General features: G+C 33.8%; 2 protein-coding genes across 2 annotated transcripts; both read right to left on the reverse strand.

Annotated features, from left to right (window-relative positions):
* Window positions 1-4,149: 4,149 nt before the first annotated feature.
* LOC112189871 lies at window positions 4,150-4,776 on the reverse strand. Its single transcript, XM_024329243.2, has one exon. It carries the CDS (start codon window positions 4,740-4,742, stop codon window positions 4,356-4,358), a length of 387 nt encoding a protein of 128 aa, XP_024185011.1. The 5' UTR covers window positions 4,743-4,776; the 3' UTR covers window positions 4,150-4,355.
* Window positions 4,777-5,046: 270 nt separating this feature from the next.
* On the reverse strand, window positions 5,047-17,335 carry LOC112184747. The gene is made up of 12 exons (XM_040513534.1): window positions 17,195-17,335; window positions 17,008-17,105; window positions 16,845-16,904; window positions 15,279-15,368; window positions 15,128-15,175; window positions 14,390-14,560; window positions 14,101-14,277; window positions 13,904-13,954; window positions 13,493-13,815; window positions 6,073-6,177; window positions 5,852-5,980; window positions 5,047-5,190 (listed from the first exon to the last, which is right to left on the reverse strand). Exons 4-12 carry the CDS (start codon window positions 15,361-15,363, stop codon window positions 5,047-5,049), a joined length of 1,233 nt encoding a protein of 410 aa, XP_040369468.1. The 5' UTR covers window positions 15,364-15,368; window positions 16,845-16,904; window positions 17,008-17,105; window positions 17,195-17,335.
* Between the last annotated feature and the right edge of the window lie 1,732 nt (window positions 17,336-19,067).

A 19,067-nucleotide genomic window follows, 5' to 3' on the forward strand; every position in this document is an offset into this window, starting at 1 on the left:
GATTAAAGAGGAAGGTGTTAATTTGAGAGGTGATTCTTGTTTTCTGTAGAGATTCACTAGGATTTTAAATTCATATTTTGCTATAGATGAAGTGCATAGATTGTAATGGATTTTGATTTAACTGTCGAACAATATCAGGATAAGATAGATTGTGATTTTGTACGTCTATTGTCCTTTTGGTGTATTTGAGGTGTTTCTCTAATTCTTTACATTGTATCCTAATTCAATTTTTCTTTTAATTATCCTGTTGGTTAACTAAATAAAATTTGATTAGGTGATGGGAAATAATGATGTACCTATTGAGGAAGAGAAGCAGGTCTTAGTCAACCTTGCTGTAGTCAAGGAAAATGAGGTATTTTAAATTCATGTAGTGATTGGCATATTTGTCAGTTTTGTAGGGAAATCAGATTCTTTAATTGTTGTTTGCACATGTTTGCGCACTTCAATTTGATTTCTAAAGTATTTTGTTTTTCTTGACTTTTGTAAAAAAGTAGTATGGGTGCTGAAAAGTATTGGTTAACTAAATTGTTCAAACGTGATTGCAGTGATTCAAGTGGAAAATGAAAGTTTGGAACTGCAAAATTTCCAAACTGATATCATGTTCATTGTTTTCCAATTGCGTATCAGTTTGGTGTCAAACTCTCCCTTTTCTTTTCCTACCCTCCCTCTACCCCAAAATCTCATTGTACTCATTACTATCTTCTTTGCTTATAAAGCTTAGCCTTCTTACATGATTTATTATCACTTCTTTAATTAGTATGTCTCATGGATCTATATGTTAATCGTACAGCGATATGGGTTTTCTTCATTTCGGCCATATCAAAAGAATTGAAAGTGATTGAGAAAATCATAGCAGGAAGGGACTATTTGATTGTCTTGGCCACTGGAAGTGCCAAGTCTTTGTGGTAAGAGTTCCCTCTAATTCCTTGTGTAGCTAAGAATGAACCAAAAAGGTAGGAGTCAGAAGATTATTGATTGTCTTTATAAAATTGTGGACAAGTGCATGAGAGCTCTTATCATATTATAAGTCTATTGGAATTTTGGAATAATGAGTCTTATTTTGTGTAGTATAAAAAGATCTTCATTAATCGATTACATATGTATCGAGACAAATGATAATTAGCTGGTACTTAGTCCTTCTTAGTAGTATTTCCTTGACATTGGACCCATCAAAACTTTGGAGCAGATAACTGATTTAGCAGGCAAGCGTATGATACCATGCTCCATGTTCTCTGCTTGGTATGCTTTCTTGTTGTTTTCTTTGTCTACATGCATTTAAGATTTCATAATTAAATCTTTATATGTACTCGTTCAATACATGCAAGGGAAGTATGGTAGTCAATCCTGTATGTTGCTGGATATTGAAATTCTTAAATAACTCATTAAAAATTTCATCATCCTTGGTAGGAATTACTTGACCATGTTGTGGAAGAACTGGAGAAAATTGCTGTTGTCAATCTCCTTCAGCACCAATCAATAATATCTCTCATTGGAAATGTGCAAAAATCATCACTAATATTAGAGAAGTTGTTGTACTGTGTTTTGCCAAGTACTTAGAAAGCATTCCCTATTTTCTTTTGTTCTCTGGTTGATGACAAGTGTTGTTCAAGTGATCAAACAAGTTTATCAACTATATATGTATTTGAATATGGTATTCATGTTTTGGTGCATTTTATATAAAATTTATTATTTGGCTTCTTTTGCTCCAAAAATAAAAATCTAGTATGCAAAATTGCATGCCAGGTTTTTTTTTTTTATCAATGATATGCAATTTGCGATGGCAATGTTGCCGTCGCCAATGTCGTTGATAGCGTAGCCATTGCTCATTGCGACGGCAATGAAACCGTCGCCAAAATTCATGCGACAGCGTAATTGCCGTCGCAAATAGCAATGACAACGCCATCAGCGACATTACCGTCGCCGTTGGTCTTTTGGGAAGGCAATTTGGCTTTCGGTGACGGCCTTGCGCCGTGGCAAATTGAATTTTTTTTTTTGTAGTGGCGACAAAACCACGTTCTCTGGTCAATTATGCCGCTACGGGACAAGCGACTCGGCTCAACGCGGGTGTCCTTCTCTCCACCGTCAGCGATGACGTCAGCCACGTTTGGTTTGGGCTGAACTAGCAGCTAACAAGCTTGGGTCAAGAATATAGTCACGGGCTTGGCTTTTTTCTTACACTTGGTCAGGAAAAGCCAAAGCTTGGCTGGTCACTCTTGGGCAGGTGGAGGCAGGATTTTGCATTTGGCCGGTCACCACCTCATCAATCCCTGCTGGAGGCCGGTCAATACCAAACCGGTGGACGTACATGCTCTAAGATGATCTTTGAGCGTCATCTGAAATAGTAGTACTCATCTGCTGATGCATAATTAACAATTAAGCAACTTCGTTAAACTTGTAGTTAATTGTCCTAATCGACTTCGTTTAACTTGTAGTTCATTGTCCTAATCTCTATCTAATAGGTTAGTTAGGTAGAGAAATATAAATTTGGTGGATCAACGAACTTTTTTGTGTTTTCCCTATGGGTGAAAAAAAAAAAAGGAGGCCTAGCTGGCTAGCTGCCAGTTTGTTTAATTTCCTTGCTGCTTCTGTTGTTTTCCCTTAATCTCTATGAGGCAATACATGTAAGAAACACATTGTCTTAGTCTCTTTGATTTTACTTAACCCTTTTGCAGACATTTTAATCAACAAACATCTATATCTTATGTTTCTCATGGTAAACTTTAATTACATTGCCAAAACAGTAGTTAGGGTCAAAAAATGAAAACTGTACGTAAAAAAGATGAAAAAGATAATAGCGAAATTTTAATGTAGCTATATCGTTGCTGGAGCAAAAAAAAAAAAAATTAACAGAAGTCGACAGCCTCAAATGTAGTTCAGCTAGCTAGCTAGTCATGCAAATTTGTACTATCATGATAACTTTAGTGTCGTATCACCTCACGCAGGTTTGGCTCCATTGCAAACTCAATAATGCTCACATAATTTATCTCGAATTTTGATACTTTACTAAGAGATTCCCGGTAGTCCGGAAATTTGGATCCATGCCTCACCTCAATTCGCAACTTCCTTCATTCGATTAGACCTCGCATGCGGACTTTGTGTTTGTCTTTGCCCTTTCCCCACTCCGAAAGAGAAAGAGGAGAAAGAGTCGACGGAGCTGCAATTGGACGTTCGGACCTGGTCACCTGGTGCAGTTTTTGGAAAGAGGGTGATAGAATCAACTGTAGATGAAGAATTAAGAAGTATGACTATTAATATAAGAGAGAAAATAAAGACACAGTATACAAGATTTGAAAACCCAGAGTGGCCCCCTCTTCTGAGATAACATTATAATAAGTAGGGTTTAATTTTCTTAATCAGAAACATACAATAATTAAGCTTAAACTATACTAGCTAGCTAGCTGCACTTTAAATTATTGAGGATCGAATACGAGAAATTATTGAAAAAGTGACTGGATTCCATCATGCTATATATGTTAGCACTAGAAATCAATTTAGCTCTATATATTTGTTTTGTTTTCTGGACATGACAATGCAGCTAGCTTTAACATCCCAGCTGACATTTTGCCAAAATGAAAAACATCATAGCTGACATTTCTGATCTGCCCATCTCTTGCTTGTATTGTGAGATATAGTAAACTTTTTAGTACCACTTCTACGACAAGAAGAATAATTTTTGATTCCAAAACTAGGTAGAGTTGGTGCTTGATGCAATTAATTACCAAGCGGTTACTACGTTGCTTCTGTATCTAAGCCCGATTTATGAGGGTAATAAAAAATTGAATTGAAGTGAGACCACATTAAGATTAAATTAATTGAAGTAATTCATAAAAATAAATCCAAAAAAAAAAAAAAAAGGTATTTGTTCTCTTCAATGCGGTGTCGTGTAACCCCTACTTAGCTTGTAATTAGTGCCAACTGCCTATACCCTAATTTGTGCTGACCCTTTCTGCAGCAAGGTCATTAAATTTTGACTCTGATCAGTCTGATGTCTTCAGCCAGATTCAATCCTTAAATATGTGTAGGGTACTAACTTTGCCGGAAATGATTCTCACAATTCCACAAGAACATTACCTACAAGCGCGCGCGCGCGCGCGCACACATATATATATATATATATATAAATGTCTGTTAAGCAATCAGAAGTCATTAAACTATATTTCCATCTGCATTGCTGGGAAATGAGATTGTACATGATTTTCTTCATCCATTGGAGCTCTTAGAACTAGAATACAGATTCATTCAATTACATTAAAATAATTCTCTCAACGTATAAATAAAAACAGCAAAAAGGGCAATCCACTTTTCTTATTTCTAAACATTATGATTTAACTTGATCATCATGATGAAATAAAGTACTAGATGTAAAGGGTTCTGGGCCGATCCGACCCGGGAATAGAGGGGTAGCTAGAAAGAGAAACTCCCATCGGAATTGCAAACGTGGCCTCCATGAATATCTTCTGCTGAAACGTTTCAAAGCTCGCTCCGGCTTCCATGAGGTCCTTCACCATGTTCTTGTAAGACTCCTTGAGCTTCTTCAACATGCAGAAATACTTCAGCTTCAGCCACCTCAGTCTGATTTTTCTGAACATCCTAACTAGCATGACGCCTCGTGGCGGCTTCTTGCCTCCGAGGCGGGCCATTGGGAGCTTCCGGCGACGGAGGGAGATCCGGTAACGTGACATCCGGCTATCTGGGTTTGCTAGAGGACGGGTTTGCTGATCGAGCTCACGATTTTGAGCCATGTTTGTGAAGGTGATGAGGAAGAGAGAATAGGGGGATGTAATAGTCTTATAGGACAATAAGAGAGAAAGTTGACTAAAATGGGAGCTAACAGGCATCAATCTCTTGGTGGGGGCATGCGGGCCCTTTAGTTTCTTGGCCGTTGGATCTAATGACTACAGCAGTTTGAAGTTATTGCAACAAAAAAGAAAACCTCCACATGTACAATATGCATACTAGACTTTTTCATGTGGCCGTATTTTTCTTCTCAAAATAAAGAAAAAAATGTGGCCGCATTTTTTTTTCTTTTCCTTTATCTCTTCTTTGTTATATACTAGCAACAGTTGCTGCGGGAGTATGACTTGATTCTTTGTTCCTAATTTCATCAATTCCTCCCTTCAATGCCCTAATCTGTTTTTCCATTGCAAGCTTTTCGCCTTCCAAAGTCTGAAACTTGAGGGTGAAGATAAACTGAACTGACAAATTGCCATATAGGTTAACTTGGAGTCTAGGTAGACATCTCGTGTGATGCTGTGTACATTTTTTATCGAACAATATACGTTTACGTATCTCAAAATCTGGTGTTCTAACCAGATTCATATATTTACATGTTTCAAAAATCAAAGTTCCAAACAGACTAAGCTTGGCTATTGACGATTTTCCAAAATCAACATTCTAACTCAAGTTGCTTTTGATACTGGTTACAAAAATGGTTGGACATGAGAAAAAACATTAAATTCCCTCAATTGGTTCATCTGGTGTTGAGATGTGCCTCATCTGGTGTTGAGACGTGCCACATCTGGTGTTCACTGCATATCGTAACAGCTTAGGATTAATAGTGAAAAACCACAGAAGATCAACTGATACAGACAAAAAACATAACGATACGTACAATTGGGATAAAGGAAAAGTACAGAGAAATCATGACAGCTAATTGTTCCGATCCAATGAATAGTCAGGGCTTAAATATCTATATGAATATCAATATCTAGTAGAAGTATTTACCTTCAAAACAGTGAGTTTGGAGGTTTTTCTTTTGTCCTTCAACTGAGATTGTCTGCCAGCATTGTATATGTTAATCTCTATTTCTAGTAAATTTATCAAAGGCAATACCGTTCAATTTTATGGTTACCTTCATGTAGGTGTCAATATCTGGATCAGGAACAATTCCTGCTTCCTTTTCTCTCCTGCTAACCTCTAGTATTATATTTGCATGAGCAAATCTAACTTCACATGTCAATGATGGAAATGAAGAACTAACCTGAAAAAAAAAAATTCAAAGGAGATGAGGAGTGTACCAACTTTGCTTCCAATACGTTGACAGCGGGCTGAAAACTCGATTGTTTCTCTTACAATCATCTCAGGTACATGAAGGTTGTGTTGGCTTATGTACGCTACAGTTTTTTGAGGAACAAACTGATCTAGCTTGTAATCATTGTATGGAATCTCCCCTGTAACCTGAGGTAAACAAAAGTCTTCATATTTTATGACATTTGTCAACCTTCATTTTATTGCTGTTGAGCTTTTGTACATGTATGTTTTCAAATACTCACCCTAGGGATTTGTCCAGTTTTCTGGCAAGTGCCGATAAGAAGGTGGTTTTACCTCCTCAACTATTTTTGCATTTCAGCTATCTTTATAGAACTCTCGATCCCCAAAACACAGCAGTTCAGCAAGAATATTTAACCTATATTAGCAATACTGTATGTAAGCAAAAGATTTTTCGAAATATGAACCAATAAGATAATAACATAGTTTGCATCTTTCCCAGTACTATATCCTGTTCAAGCACGAAAACAATGACGTAGTAACATTCTTCTAGTAGTAAGGTACACCAGGATATATAGCAATGATGCTAGGCATGTTTGCATATTTCTAATCCAAAAGATTGAAGAAGCAATTCAACTTTTTGTGTTAGCCCTGAATCTTAAATCAGATATGAGGGTATTGAAAATTTTTTTGCATTCTTAATACACGACTATTACGAAAGTCAAGCTGAAGTGGACAACAATCCAGTGATCAATGCAAGTAAAGTTCAAAAGTGTCTGGAAGAATAGAGAATTAAGAGCAATGAGTAGAACATCTTATGCAGAGAGTAACTGATAGATCACATGTAAAAGGTAAACAATACCTTGTTGTTAAAGTTCGACGTTTGCATAATAGTGGTGCAATTATCACTATTCCTACATGTTGATTATAAATTCTCTCTACAAACACCCAAACTAAGATTATTTCTTTAAACACGTCCTTCAAACTAAGTCAATTGCTTCTCTAGAGAAATACTGTATGTATTAAGCACAGCATCACTATGATATTGGTATTTGATAACGCCTGGAATATCAAATGAGAAATAAGATTGCATGTAACTGAAATAAAAAAGAATACATGAAATGAAAAACAATCCTAGCAAAATCAACAACAAAATCAATTGAGTAGCAAACTGTATTAAGTCAGTCTTGTCTCTAATTGAGTAATTGAGGGTATAAAATTCTGGAGTAAAATGAGTATACCTTTCATCATCCAAAGAGATTGCAAGACTGTTATGAAGTAAGGCCACAGAATATGCTGAAGAGAAGCAACACTGCAGCAAATCTTCTTAACAGAATAGCAATTAGTAAAAAAGGAGGGTGTAAGAAACACAATATTAAATGCATCTGTTGAGTTAGTGTATACATTCTTAACAGGAAAAAAGGAGGGTGTAAGAAACACAATATTAAATGCATCTGTTGAGCTACTGTATACATTCTTAACAGGGAAAAAAAAAGGTATCATTGTTACCTCTCCCAAATGAACATTAGATCAAAATTGCTTAACAAAATAATACTTAATAAACTGATGATGTTGAAGCATGGAGAGGACAAAACCTTGGATGTGTGAAAGAAATTTTCTGTAGCCAGAAACTTCCCCTGAAGTTTTGGTTTGAAAATTGATCCTATATTGCAGGGTTGATAGAAACATTTTTCTGATACCAGGCAAAGATATAATCACTGTCAAAACAAAATGAAAAGGAAATCTGTGGCACACAAATATATGGCAGTACAGTGAAGGAGAGTATAACCTTTTTGCAACATCATTTTTGCAACATTAACAACAACAAATCCCGCGGCAAAGCAAGCCTCCATTGCCTTGTAACTCGAGCTCTCATTCTGAAGTTCAGCTGAAAAGCTGTTATCTCTCGAACTAACGTAGGCCTTGTTGTTTCCTGATGTTTACATTACAAAGCAAACATATGTTTGTAATCTGATTTATGAAAGTAAATGTAGAGTAATAAGTGAAAATATCAAAGAAATTAAGACAACTAAGAAACTAAATGGCTTTGCAACAGTAGATACAGATTACAATATCACGCTCAAAGGAAAATTACGATGCAAGAATATAAAAGGTAGAGTGATTTAAAGTTGGTGAATTGGGATCCATGTATAATGTATAGAGCATGCTTTACGCGATAATATAGGAGGACAAAATTAAGTCAGTAAGTTCCAGATATTGCATACATTTGGGCATATTACTGTGGAAACTCCTGTCAGATCTCTCCTTAGAAATGGCTTGTCCCTTGAATCTCCAGTCAATGACTTTGTAAAAAAAAACCAAAACCATGTATTGAGTGTTTGAAGTACAATGACAAAGAACTATGAACAAAGCAACCAAAATGAGTAATAGAATATTGTTTCCCACCTACCTCAACATAAGTTCCAAATGTTTCAAGTGCAGCTTGTTTATCCTTTAGCAATGCTTTTACTCTAGCTTTTTTGACAATCAACTTGTAACTAATTTAATCAGTTTATTGAATTATTAGTCGGCTGCAAACAAATCCTTGAGCATAATATATTGTGTTTATAATAATAATCATATGAAATGCAAAGAAGATAGCTGCTGGAATGGTGGAAAAAAAAACTAAAGATAAACATACCAAGTAAAACAAAAAGAAAATCCATTTAAGCAGAGAAGCAAGAATACTAATTCAACAAAAACATAAGTTTAATTTAGGTGATATCCAAAGTTAATTCATCCTCTTCTGGTTCGCCCAATCACCAGTGTCATGTAAACTCTACCAGAATGAAAAGGTAGGTAAAAAATAAAAAAAATTAAGCAAGATAGTTTCTTTAGAGATTAGACCTGTTATATTTGTTTTTAATCTGATTTTCTTTTCTCAGATTATCAACCGAATCAGAATATGAGAGCTGTTGAAAATGAAAAGTATAGATTAGCAAAGTAAAGAATACAAACTACTTGAGTAAAAGATCAATACTTATTCTAATATACTGATTACATCAAGTTAAAATCTTACCGAGCTTTGATTGGTGTTGATCTTGATGGGAAGTTCTGATGTTGGTGAAGAGAAAAGATAGAGAGTGACGGAGACTTCTCGAAACAAAATAGTAGTGGAGATGTTTCTTATATAATGAAGGTATCAGGATAAAATCGTAATCGTAAAGTTAATCCCTTTGAAACACACTGTGTGAAATCTGGAACCATCACAAACCTTCCTTTTGTCTGCATTCGAACTGTTTGGCAATATATCCTGGTGTATTTTGAATTTGGTTTTTTATGTTGATTTGAAGACTTTTCAAATTGAAACTCAATGGGGAACAAACTGCAAACATGACTGAAAGTGGTTTCGTCTAGCTTGAAATCTGGGTTCTCCATTGATTGTGACAATTTTGGGATCACAGTTGAATATGAAAGAGAATGTAAATGTATGTGGATACATAACTGTTCTATTTTTCAAATATTATTTCATAATATTGAATAAAGATAAAAAACAATGGTAATAAAGTCTATAAAATATTCATTATTTGTATTTTCAAGTGAAAAAGTTATTCATAATTATATGAATATATAATGCAATATATCTTTGAATTTATAAATTTTGCAAAACGTCTTTGTAAACTATATTTTTTGTATATTTGTTTGGTATATTGTTGTTATTATTTATTAAAATTTTTAAACCATTTATTGATGTAACTCTTGAAAGCGCAACATATAATTGTCCATGAGTAAAAATAGGTTCTGGCAAATATATACCGACTTGATTTAGTGATTGACCTTGGCTTTTGTTAATTGTCATAGCATAACATGGTCTAATTGGAAATTGACGTCTTTTAAAAATAAATGGCCACTTATTTTCAGTTGTTGTAAGAATAATTCTAGGTATAAAAATTTTTTGACCGGTATTATTTCCTGTCAATATCTTGGCTTCTATTAATCGATCAAATAAATTTGTAATGATTAATCTTGTACCATTGCATAATCCAGAAACTTGATTTAAATTTCTTAATAACATGATTGGCATTCCAATTTTTAAAGTTAACTTATGCGATGGTAATCCAGTAAATTCAAGTTTATTCAAAAATTCAATTGGATACAAAAGATCAATATTTTCATTACTTTTAGAATTTGATGAAATAGTGTCTGAACTTAAATAAGTTGTTGTATTACCTGGTAATAAGTTTATAGCGTAATTATTTATTTCATGGACAACAGCATTTCGAGGTGTCACTATTGCACGTTCTTTTAAATAATCAAATTTATTGTAGTTAATGTTAAAATTTGAATAAGTTGCCAAAAAAATTGCCTCTATTGGATTTGTATAACTATGAATAAGTATATCATTTGGAATTTCAACCCAAGATGTATCCTTATCATGTTCATAATCGACCGAACGTATTTGACCTTCTCCGATTTGTAATAACCAATGTGCAAAAGTTGAAATATTTTTTTTATCTTCATCACTTAAATTTTCTTTTGATAGTCTCATATTTTCTGTTAACTGAAATATTTTGAATGATTGCCAAAGGTAGGAATGATTTAATGAAGCTTCAATTACTTGCTCTTTAGTTCCTCCTGCTATAACGGGTAAAATTTGTCTAAAATCTCCTCCTAATAAAATGGGTTTACCGCCAAATGGTTTTTCAACTTGCATATTATTTTCATTTGATAAAATATCACGTAAACATTTATCTAATGATTCAAAACAATATTTGTGACACATTGGAGCTTCATCCCAAATAATTAATTCTGTTTTCTCAATTAATTTTGCAAGATGAGTACCTTTTTTTATTGGACATATTGATAAATTATTTATTGTAAGAGGTATTTTAAATCTAGAGTGAGCAGTTCTACCATTTGGAAGTAATATCGATGCAATTCCAGATGAAGCAACAGCTAAAACAATTTTTCCCTCAGATCTTAATTTACTTATTATTGTATGCCATAAAAAAGTTTTGCCAGTTCCTCCATGACCATGAATAAAAAAAGTATTACATGTTTTTTCTTCAATTGCTTTAATGACTTCATCATAAACAATTTTTTGACATGTATTTAATTTAGTAACCAAATTTGAATGCTGGTGTTTTAATTCAAAACAATCATAATCTAGTTCTTCTCTTAATAATTTGTTGTCTAATTGTAGCATGTTATTTGTATCAGGCATTGGTAATTGATGATCTTTTAGAGAACTTGACGATAAATTGAATATCTGTTCTAATTCAAATAGTAGTCGATTTTTTAATTCTGAGTCAGACAATGTTAGATTCGGATTTCCAATTTCATTTCTAGCTTTATATATGATATCATCACACATATTTGACCAATGTAAATCTAATAGCATTTGAGGATTTGCAACGTCACAAAATAAAATTATTGTAACAAAAAGTTGCCGTATTTCATAAGCTGTTGCTACATAGGAGGAACTTGTTAATGCTTCAATCCATTCTTTATCATCACCCAGTAAACCTAAAGATCGGCATGCTTCTTGATAAGAAGAATGTTCAACACCATTAATTGTTTTTATTGAATCAAAATTGCAGCAACCTTTCTGAACATTTAGTAACAACCTCATATAATATAATTCTCCTGCTGTAGGAGGTACATTTCTTATTCGACCAATTGTTTGGTATTGTTTTCTTGGTGCCCAATATTTTTTGTCATTATGCCAAACGAATTTAGTTGGAAATTCTACATAAGTTAATTGACGCGCTTCTGGATAATTTTCATTTGCTTTAAACCATGCAGTAAGCATAGTATCTTCTGTACTCTTATGTCTAATTATTGATTCAAGAGATTGAGATTCATTAAAAACAATATTTTGTTCTGAAGGCATATGAATTTGTAAATGTTGAACAGCAGGATGTCGATGATGAATTGGATATTCAAATAATCTCCATACAGATTCGTGAGGAGTTAAATAACGACAATTAAGATAAGTTTGAATTTCATCATTCAAATCTTCATGTAATAAAACTCGAGCTCGATCTGGTCCTTTATTAATATATTTAAATAAATATTTAATTAACATAGATTGAGAGCATGACTCAACATTAATGTGAGCATTATATTTTAATAATAAAATTGGATTATAAGGTACAACAAAATTATTACCAATATGCATACCATTTTTTATCACAAATTTGGTATGATGTTCACGACGTCTATAAATTGGAGGTGAATTTGCCTCAAATATAGTATTTGCATTATATGGTTTTGGAAAAAATTTAGAACATTTTCCATCTCGCATGCAAGGAGATTTTGAATTTATTTGTCCGCAAGGTCCATGAATCATAAATTGACTAACAATTTCAAAAAGTTCTGGATTAATATTTTTGTCTGGTAATTCTGCTGAAATAATAGAATCTATGTCAGCTGCTGTATAACATTTATAATTTTTTTTTAACCAAAATAACATATGAGCATGAGGAAGTCCTCTTTTTTGAAATTCTATCGTGCAAACATCTGCTTCAATCTGTCCAAAAGGTTCTCCAGATTTGATATAAGTAATCATATTTTGTAATTTTATTTTAAAAATTCTTGAAATTATATCAGGTCTATCTCCAACTTTACATTTAGTATTTTTTTCTAAATATCTTGATATTTCTATCCACTTAACATTGCAAGTAAAAGTAATGAATAAATCAGGATTACCGTATTGTCTACAAATTGCCATAGCATCTTGATAATTATTGATCATATCTCTAGGACTTCCAGTATGAGAGCTCGGTAAAATAATTTTCTGTCCTAAGTTATGACCTTTATTGATTCCAGCTATAGATGCATTATACATATCTTTATAAATTTCACTTCTAAAATTTTTTTGATTTTTTCTAATCCAATCTAAACGATTTTCTTCGACAGTTGCATATGAATCGACTAAAAATTGTTGAAACAATCGTCCACCTTGTAATAAAGTATTTGATTCATAATTTCTATCTTGAATTTGATATGCAATGTAACTTCGCATTGACATTCTCTCTCTCTTTTGTTCACGATTCGCTCCAATTCGTTCCATTCGTAAATCTGGTTTATATCCATCTTCACCATATGGAAAAAGAATTGGATATTGTAATGACATATATTTTGGATGTATTTTAGAAACTCGCTGTAAGCACCCATTATTTGATTCAATAATTATGTCTTTATTTGAATTATATTCTCCAATATCACCAACAATTAAACCACCAATTTCTTCGCTTGTTGGTTTTTCATATTGTTTACCATCGATAGATTCACAATTAAGTATACTCATATTAAATGAAGATAAGGAATGACTTTCAAATTTATCTCTCATTGTGCGATATTGTTTTACTAATTCATTGACTTCATCAAACATTTTAATAAGTCCCTCAACAATATCTAATTTGATATTTTGATTAACATGAGTAGGGTCAATAGCATTAATACGATTTAAAATTTCATTTTTTGTATCATATACATATAATTGAGCATATTTAGGAGATTCACCTTCAGAAGGTAACATAGAACCCATTAAATGGTGTACTTGCCCACTAATTTTAAATATATAAGGACCAAATCCAGCATTTATTTTATGATCAATTGCTGCTCCCATCGATGTAAAACAAAACATTGAATTATAAACTCTAATATTCTCTTTAAAAACTTTGTCGTCTAATAATGTTGTAAGAAAATTGGGAGTTGGTCTAGGCTTTGGAAGTCTGACTTGTCCTTTTTTACAACAATTTGTATATATAATTTCTGCATTTGTAGATGATTGTTTTAGAGCTTCTTCGAACCAAAAATATGCATCGCAATAAGTGCATTTATAAATATTGTCTCCAGAATCTTCATAGTTCACAATCAATCCTACCATCACAATTTTTTTTTATTTGTCAAACAATTTATGTAATTAATAGTTGATGAAAGCTAATCAATTAAATTTCTCAAAGATTACCTTGTAAAGTTCTTTGATATATTGCTTGACCGATTGAATGCGAAGATTCACCTGTTATTCAAAATCAATCATATTGTTAATTCATAAAAAATATACACCATTATCATGAAAACACAATTACATTGTTGATTTCAAAAGTTTGTATCAATTGCAAAACACTACTAATCTTCAGAACTATTAAATATTATGAGAATTACCCATAGCAGTTGTACTATTAGTATCTGTGTTTTGATCAGCAAAGAACATCTGATTTACAATCGCACCACGATGTTGTTGATCACTTCTAATTTGCTTATCACGATGATCACATGTATTTCGATCTTCATCACTGTTGTGCAGAATTTGGTTCTCTTCCATCATCATCGGTTGACATGCTGTGATCAAAATTTCAATAATGTGAGCTATTTTGAATTTGTAAACAGAAAACACATGTTGTGAAAATTACTGATTCAGAGAAACACAGTAAAGCTAATAATACATGCTTACCTTTTTTCAACCTTCGTGATTTTCTCTGACAATGTGCGTCCATATTTGAAACAGTAGCAAAACTCTCATCATTAAACATTCTTTGTGTTTCTGTTTGATTATCTTGACCATCTTCATTATTGTCTTGAGAAATTCTCCTTAGCTTTCTTTTTGTAGTCTTTGTCGACATCACTGTATTCAAAAAAATTATCAGCTGTTAATGAGCTTTTTTACATAGTTTTACTTGAAAACACAAAACTCACTCATTATTGAGGCAACACAATCATTCCAAATCATAAACAAAATTTAGGGATACATACTGAAATCAAAAATTTGGTTAGCAAATGAAGTTAAAATTTTCAGCTGTTAATGCGCTTTTACATACAAAACTGACTCGGCATTGAGGCAACAGAATCATTCCAAATAATAAACAGAGTAAGGATACATACTGAGATAAAAAACTTAGTTACCAACTGCAGTTTTTAGAACTGCTACAGATTCTAGTGCATGTTTCATGTATCAAGAAGAACTTTTTAACACCTCCAGTAAAAAAATTTAAACTGCATCATTACGCTATATCGAAACCCAGTTCATGAATGAAAAAGACATGCTATTGTCAAAAACAAATACCAGAATGATCACTTCTATATCTATTTTCAGGTCGGTAAGAAGGGGGCAAAAAAAAAAAAAACTTATTTCTACCTCCAACAATCACTTTAGAGGATTAGTAGCATTCACAGGTTTTTTTACAATGGATACCTGAGTTCAAACCACTTGAAAATTTCAACTGCACACTGTTCGCAGAATCTACAAAATGAAATGATAACAATTAGACAATTCAATATTAGTACAATCATGCAAATAAGAAATTCAATATAACAATCATCTAATAAAATTTTAGACTATATACCTGAATCAAAATAATAGATTGAGATAGCACTAAATAACAGACAAACGAACAGCAGCAAGAAAATCACCCTCAAACTTTTTTGCATAGAATCTGCAGAAGAGAGACAAAATAATTATCACACTTCTCTAAACATTACAAAGTAATGAAGTCAAAATAAATCTAATAAATATCAGTATATTACTATTCTGGAAATATCCTTTTTTTAACTCTTATTCTTTCAATCATAATAAGCAACCAAAATACACTCAGTAAGAACTTCTAGCGACCGCTCTATATTACGTTTTCCAATCTTACAAACAAAACAGCAATCACTGTCTGCATACATGTTTCTGATTTGTAAATTAGACACATAATTTGATGCTCAGTAAAAAGCTTCCCTACCACTATACATTTCATACTGTTATTACTATATGATCACCAATGACTAATCAAATAATTCTGGAATTTATTAAAAAACCAGTCGTGTGATTCTAATCGAAAAGAAACCATGAAAATGATGCATATACTCTGAAAACACTTGGCAAGAAACCAAAAAGCGTTCTAGGATGTACACTGTAGAAAACAAAAGAAAGAATCTCTCACACAGAACATGGAAGTATCTGAACACTGTTAATTTGATCATTATAAGAAAACCCAGAAACCTATATAAAATTCTATGAACAATAATGCGTGTAAAATATTGTGCAGCCAAAGGTCTAAATAAAAGGAGGGAAAAAAAAAACAAAATAAAAGTCTTAAAAATTAAATTGAGAGAACGGGCAATATCACCAGTACATATTTTTCTCAAACATCATTACACATTACTTGTATCCTATGATACATACTTCTTTACTCAATGATCAAGTCATGAAAATACAAACGTGCTAAAAATCAATCACTGTACATTACTATAAACACAATCATTCAATTGTAAATGACATTTTAGCAATCAGATAACATATTAGCATTAATAGCACAGATCAAAATCTCAAAAACTCAAACCACTTTGATTCATAACCAACTTTCTTTGCTTATTTAATTCCTGCATTATCATTGACTATTGCATTGGATACAGCATTACATATAAAAATAAATCCATGTGGCCTATATTACTTAGCACTACCAAAAAACACTCATAATCTATTTTTTTTATGTTAAGAAGTTCAAGCCAATCAGAAAACCCAAATCAGAAAAGGCGGTAAACACAAAAAAAAAAAAAAAAAAACCAAATTCAAGTTCATAAATCAAAAGCAAAGTGGCTACTATAATAACATTTTGAAAATCACAAATTGACAATCATAAAGCTAATCTACATCTACAAATCAACCAAATTCAATAAATCAATACCAACTAATCTGATTGAACACGACAAAGTAATTCTACGAAATCAAGCGAGTCACCATCCAATGAAAATATTCAAATTACCAAACTTCAGGAACAAAGCTTGAAACTTTTCCATTCAATCACCTAAATCCCCAATCCGTAGACAAATAGAAGCCCTAAAACGTAAAAACCCATAACAATTCAAAACCAACAACAACTAAAAACACAACTAACAAAAACAAAAGTAGAAGAAAATGTCCAAACCTGCGATCTTCACTCTCGCCAAACCCACCAAAGCCACAAATCAAAGCACCACAGTCCCTTCTATTGCATATAACAAAAAAGTTAATCTAACCAGGAACCAAAAGAAAATTTCCTCATGCCCTAATCAAGCCAAAGAAAAACTTAGGAAGAAAAATTTGCAAACCTTCGATCTCTGAATAATATCGAACAACGCAGACCAATCGCTCTTCTTCTCCCTTTTCTTCACAACCAAAACCAATCGCTATTCTTCTCCCTTTTTTTCTATAGCCAAACCAAATCCAAGTTCACAAATCAAAACCGAAAAATCGGCATCAAACACAGGAAAAAAAAAAGAAAAAACAAAAACTCACCCTCTCAATCCTCCTTACACGATTGTAGACAAAAGAAGCAATCCACTGATTATAGAAATCCAGATCACACTCTCGCAATTTAGATCAGAAGGCTCTAGAAAATATGAGAAGCAACCCACTCTCTGAATTTAGTTTAGACGGCTCTAGAAGAGAGAATAAGATAAGGACGATCGGTGTGAACGATAAAATCTCAAAGGAGGGCAGAACGGTCTCTTCAGACGCCAATGGCCGAGCCGTAAAAAAAGGTAAAGTGAGGACTTAGCCGTCCTTTCCGTCCCTTAGGAACAGTCAGGAACAGTGCACTGAGATTTAGTATATAGTAAATATCGCAGAACACAACATGTATATTAAAAACTAGGGGCTGTGACTACTTACCCAATTTTAGCTTTAAAATTGTCCACTTACTCCACTAAGTGTTTTTTAACCTCATTTACCAAATCTAACAGCTATTGACAGTTTCGCCCTTATTTTAATTCATAAATTACACACACACTCTCTCTCTCTCTCTCTCTCTCTCTCTCTCCCACCTCCTCACCCAGACCACCGTCGTCGATCTGGTAACAGCCTCATTTGCGGCTTCTAGGCCATCATCGCTGGCTACTCCATCATCGAGCCCAGGCAACCATTCCTGTCCTCATCAGAAGCAGCACCGGACCACCGTGCCAATCACTAAGTCAAACCACAAATCTGGAGATCAACGTCGACCTCAAACACGAAAGCCCGACCTTGACCTGATTCCAAATCCGATTAGACAGCCCGAGACGCCGAGACCACCTTGAAAGGGAGCCAACCCAAGGTCCTCAATCCCAGGTTTGCGATTTTGCTGTTGGTGTTTGATTCCGAGGATAAGCTTGTGCTTCTTCTTGGCGCACTCGTCGTCGTCGTCCGGCGAAGGAGGAGGAGGGGCCGACTTCACACTCTTGGGTGCCCAGAGCAATTTTTGGGTGCCCATAGCACTTTTTTTTTTTTTGTACACTGTGAACCCCGAGAATGAGGAAGGAATTGCAATGTAACTGTGGGGTTTGTTTGATGGTCTACTGGGGGCAGTAGACACATTATTGGCCCCCAGTAGACTTTGATATGAGGGACAGGGATCACTATAGTGTGGTGTTTTGATAAGTTACCTGTTGTTTTCTGTGTATTAAAGTCAAATTATCTGTGAATCCTACAAAATGGTGCATTTTTGGTGGTCTATTGGGGGGCAGTAGAAACATTGGACTTTGTATTGGAGGCCAATGATCTACTATCTGATCAACAATGCAATAATATGATTCTTGGGGGGCAATAATATGCATATTAATTGATCAATTGTGCATGTAGTGTATTCATTTTGGTTTTGGGAGATTATGCAATTCACTAAGAGGGCAATAATATGATTATTGGGAGACAATAATATGATTATTGGGAGACAATAATATGATTACTGGGGGGCAATAATATGATTACTGGGGGTAATAATATGGTTACTAGGTATTATTAGGGGGAAATAAATTCAGACGCCGAAATCCGGTCAACAGTACGGTGGCCGGATTCCGGATTCCGGTCATCAGTCGCCGGATTCCGGTCACCGGTGGCCGGAGTCCGGTCACCGGTTGCTGGTCACCGGAGCACAGCAAGGTGGAGGATGACTTTTCTCTCTAAGTGAGAAAGAAGGAGAGGGCAAAAAAGTCCCAAAAATAAATAAAAAGAATAAAAAAGAATTAATTGGGTAAAGGGGAAATAATCGCTTAGAGTGTTTTGGGTAAATGGGGTTAAAAAACTGTTAGTGGAGTAAGTGGGCAAATTTTAAGCTAAAATTGGGTAAATGATCATTTCCCCTAAAAACTATTAATCCGTTGTTAGTTTTTGATAATTCGTTGTATAAGATTTCAAG

The sequence above is a fragment of the Rosa chinensis genome, chromosome 2, assembly GCF_002994745.2.
Source record: "Rosa chinensis cultivar Old Blush chromosome 2, RchiOBHm-V2, whole genome shotgun sequence".
Taxonomy (NCBI): domain Eukaryota; kingdom Viridiplantae; phylum Streptophyta; class Magnoliopsida; order Rosales; family Rosaceae; genus Rosa; species Rosa chinensis.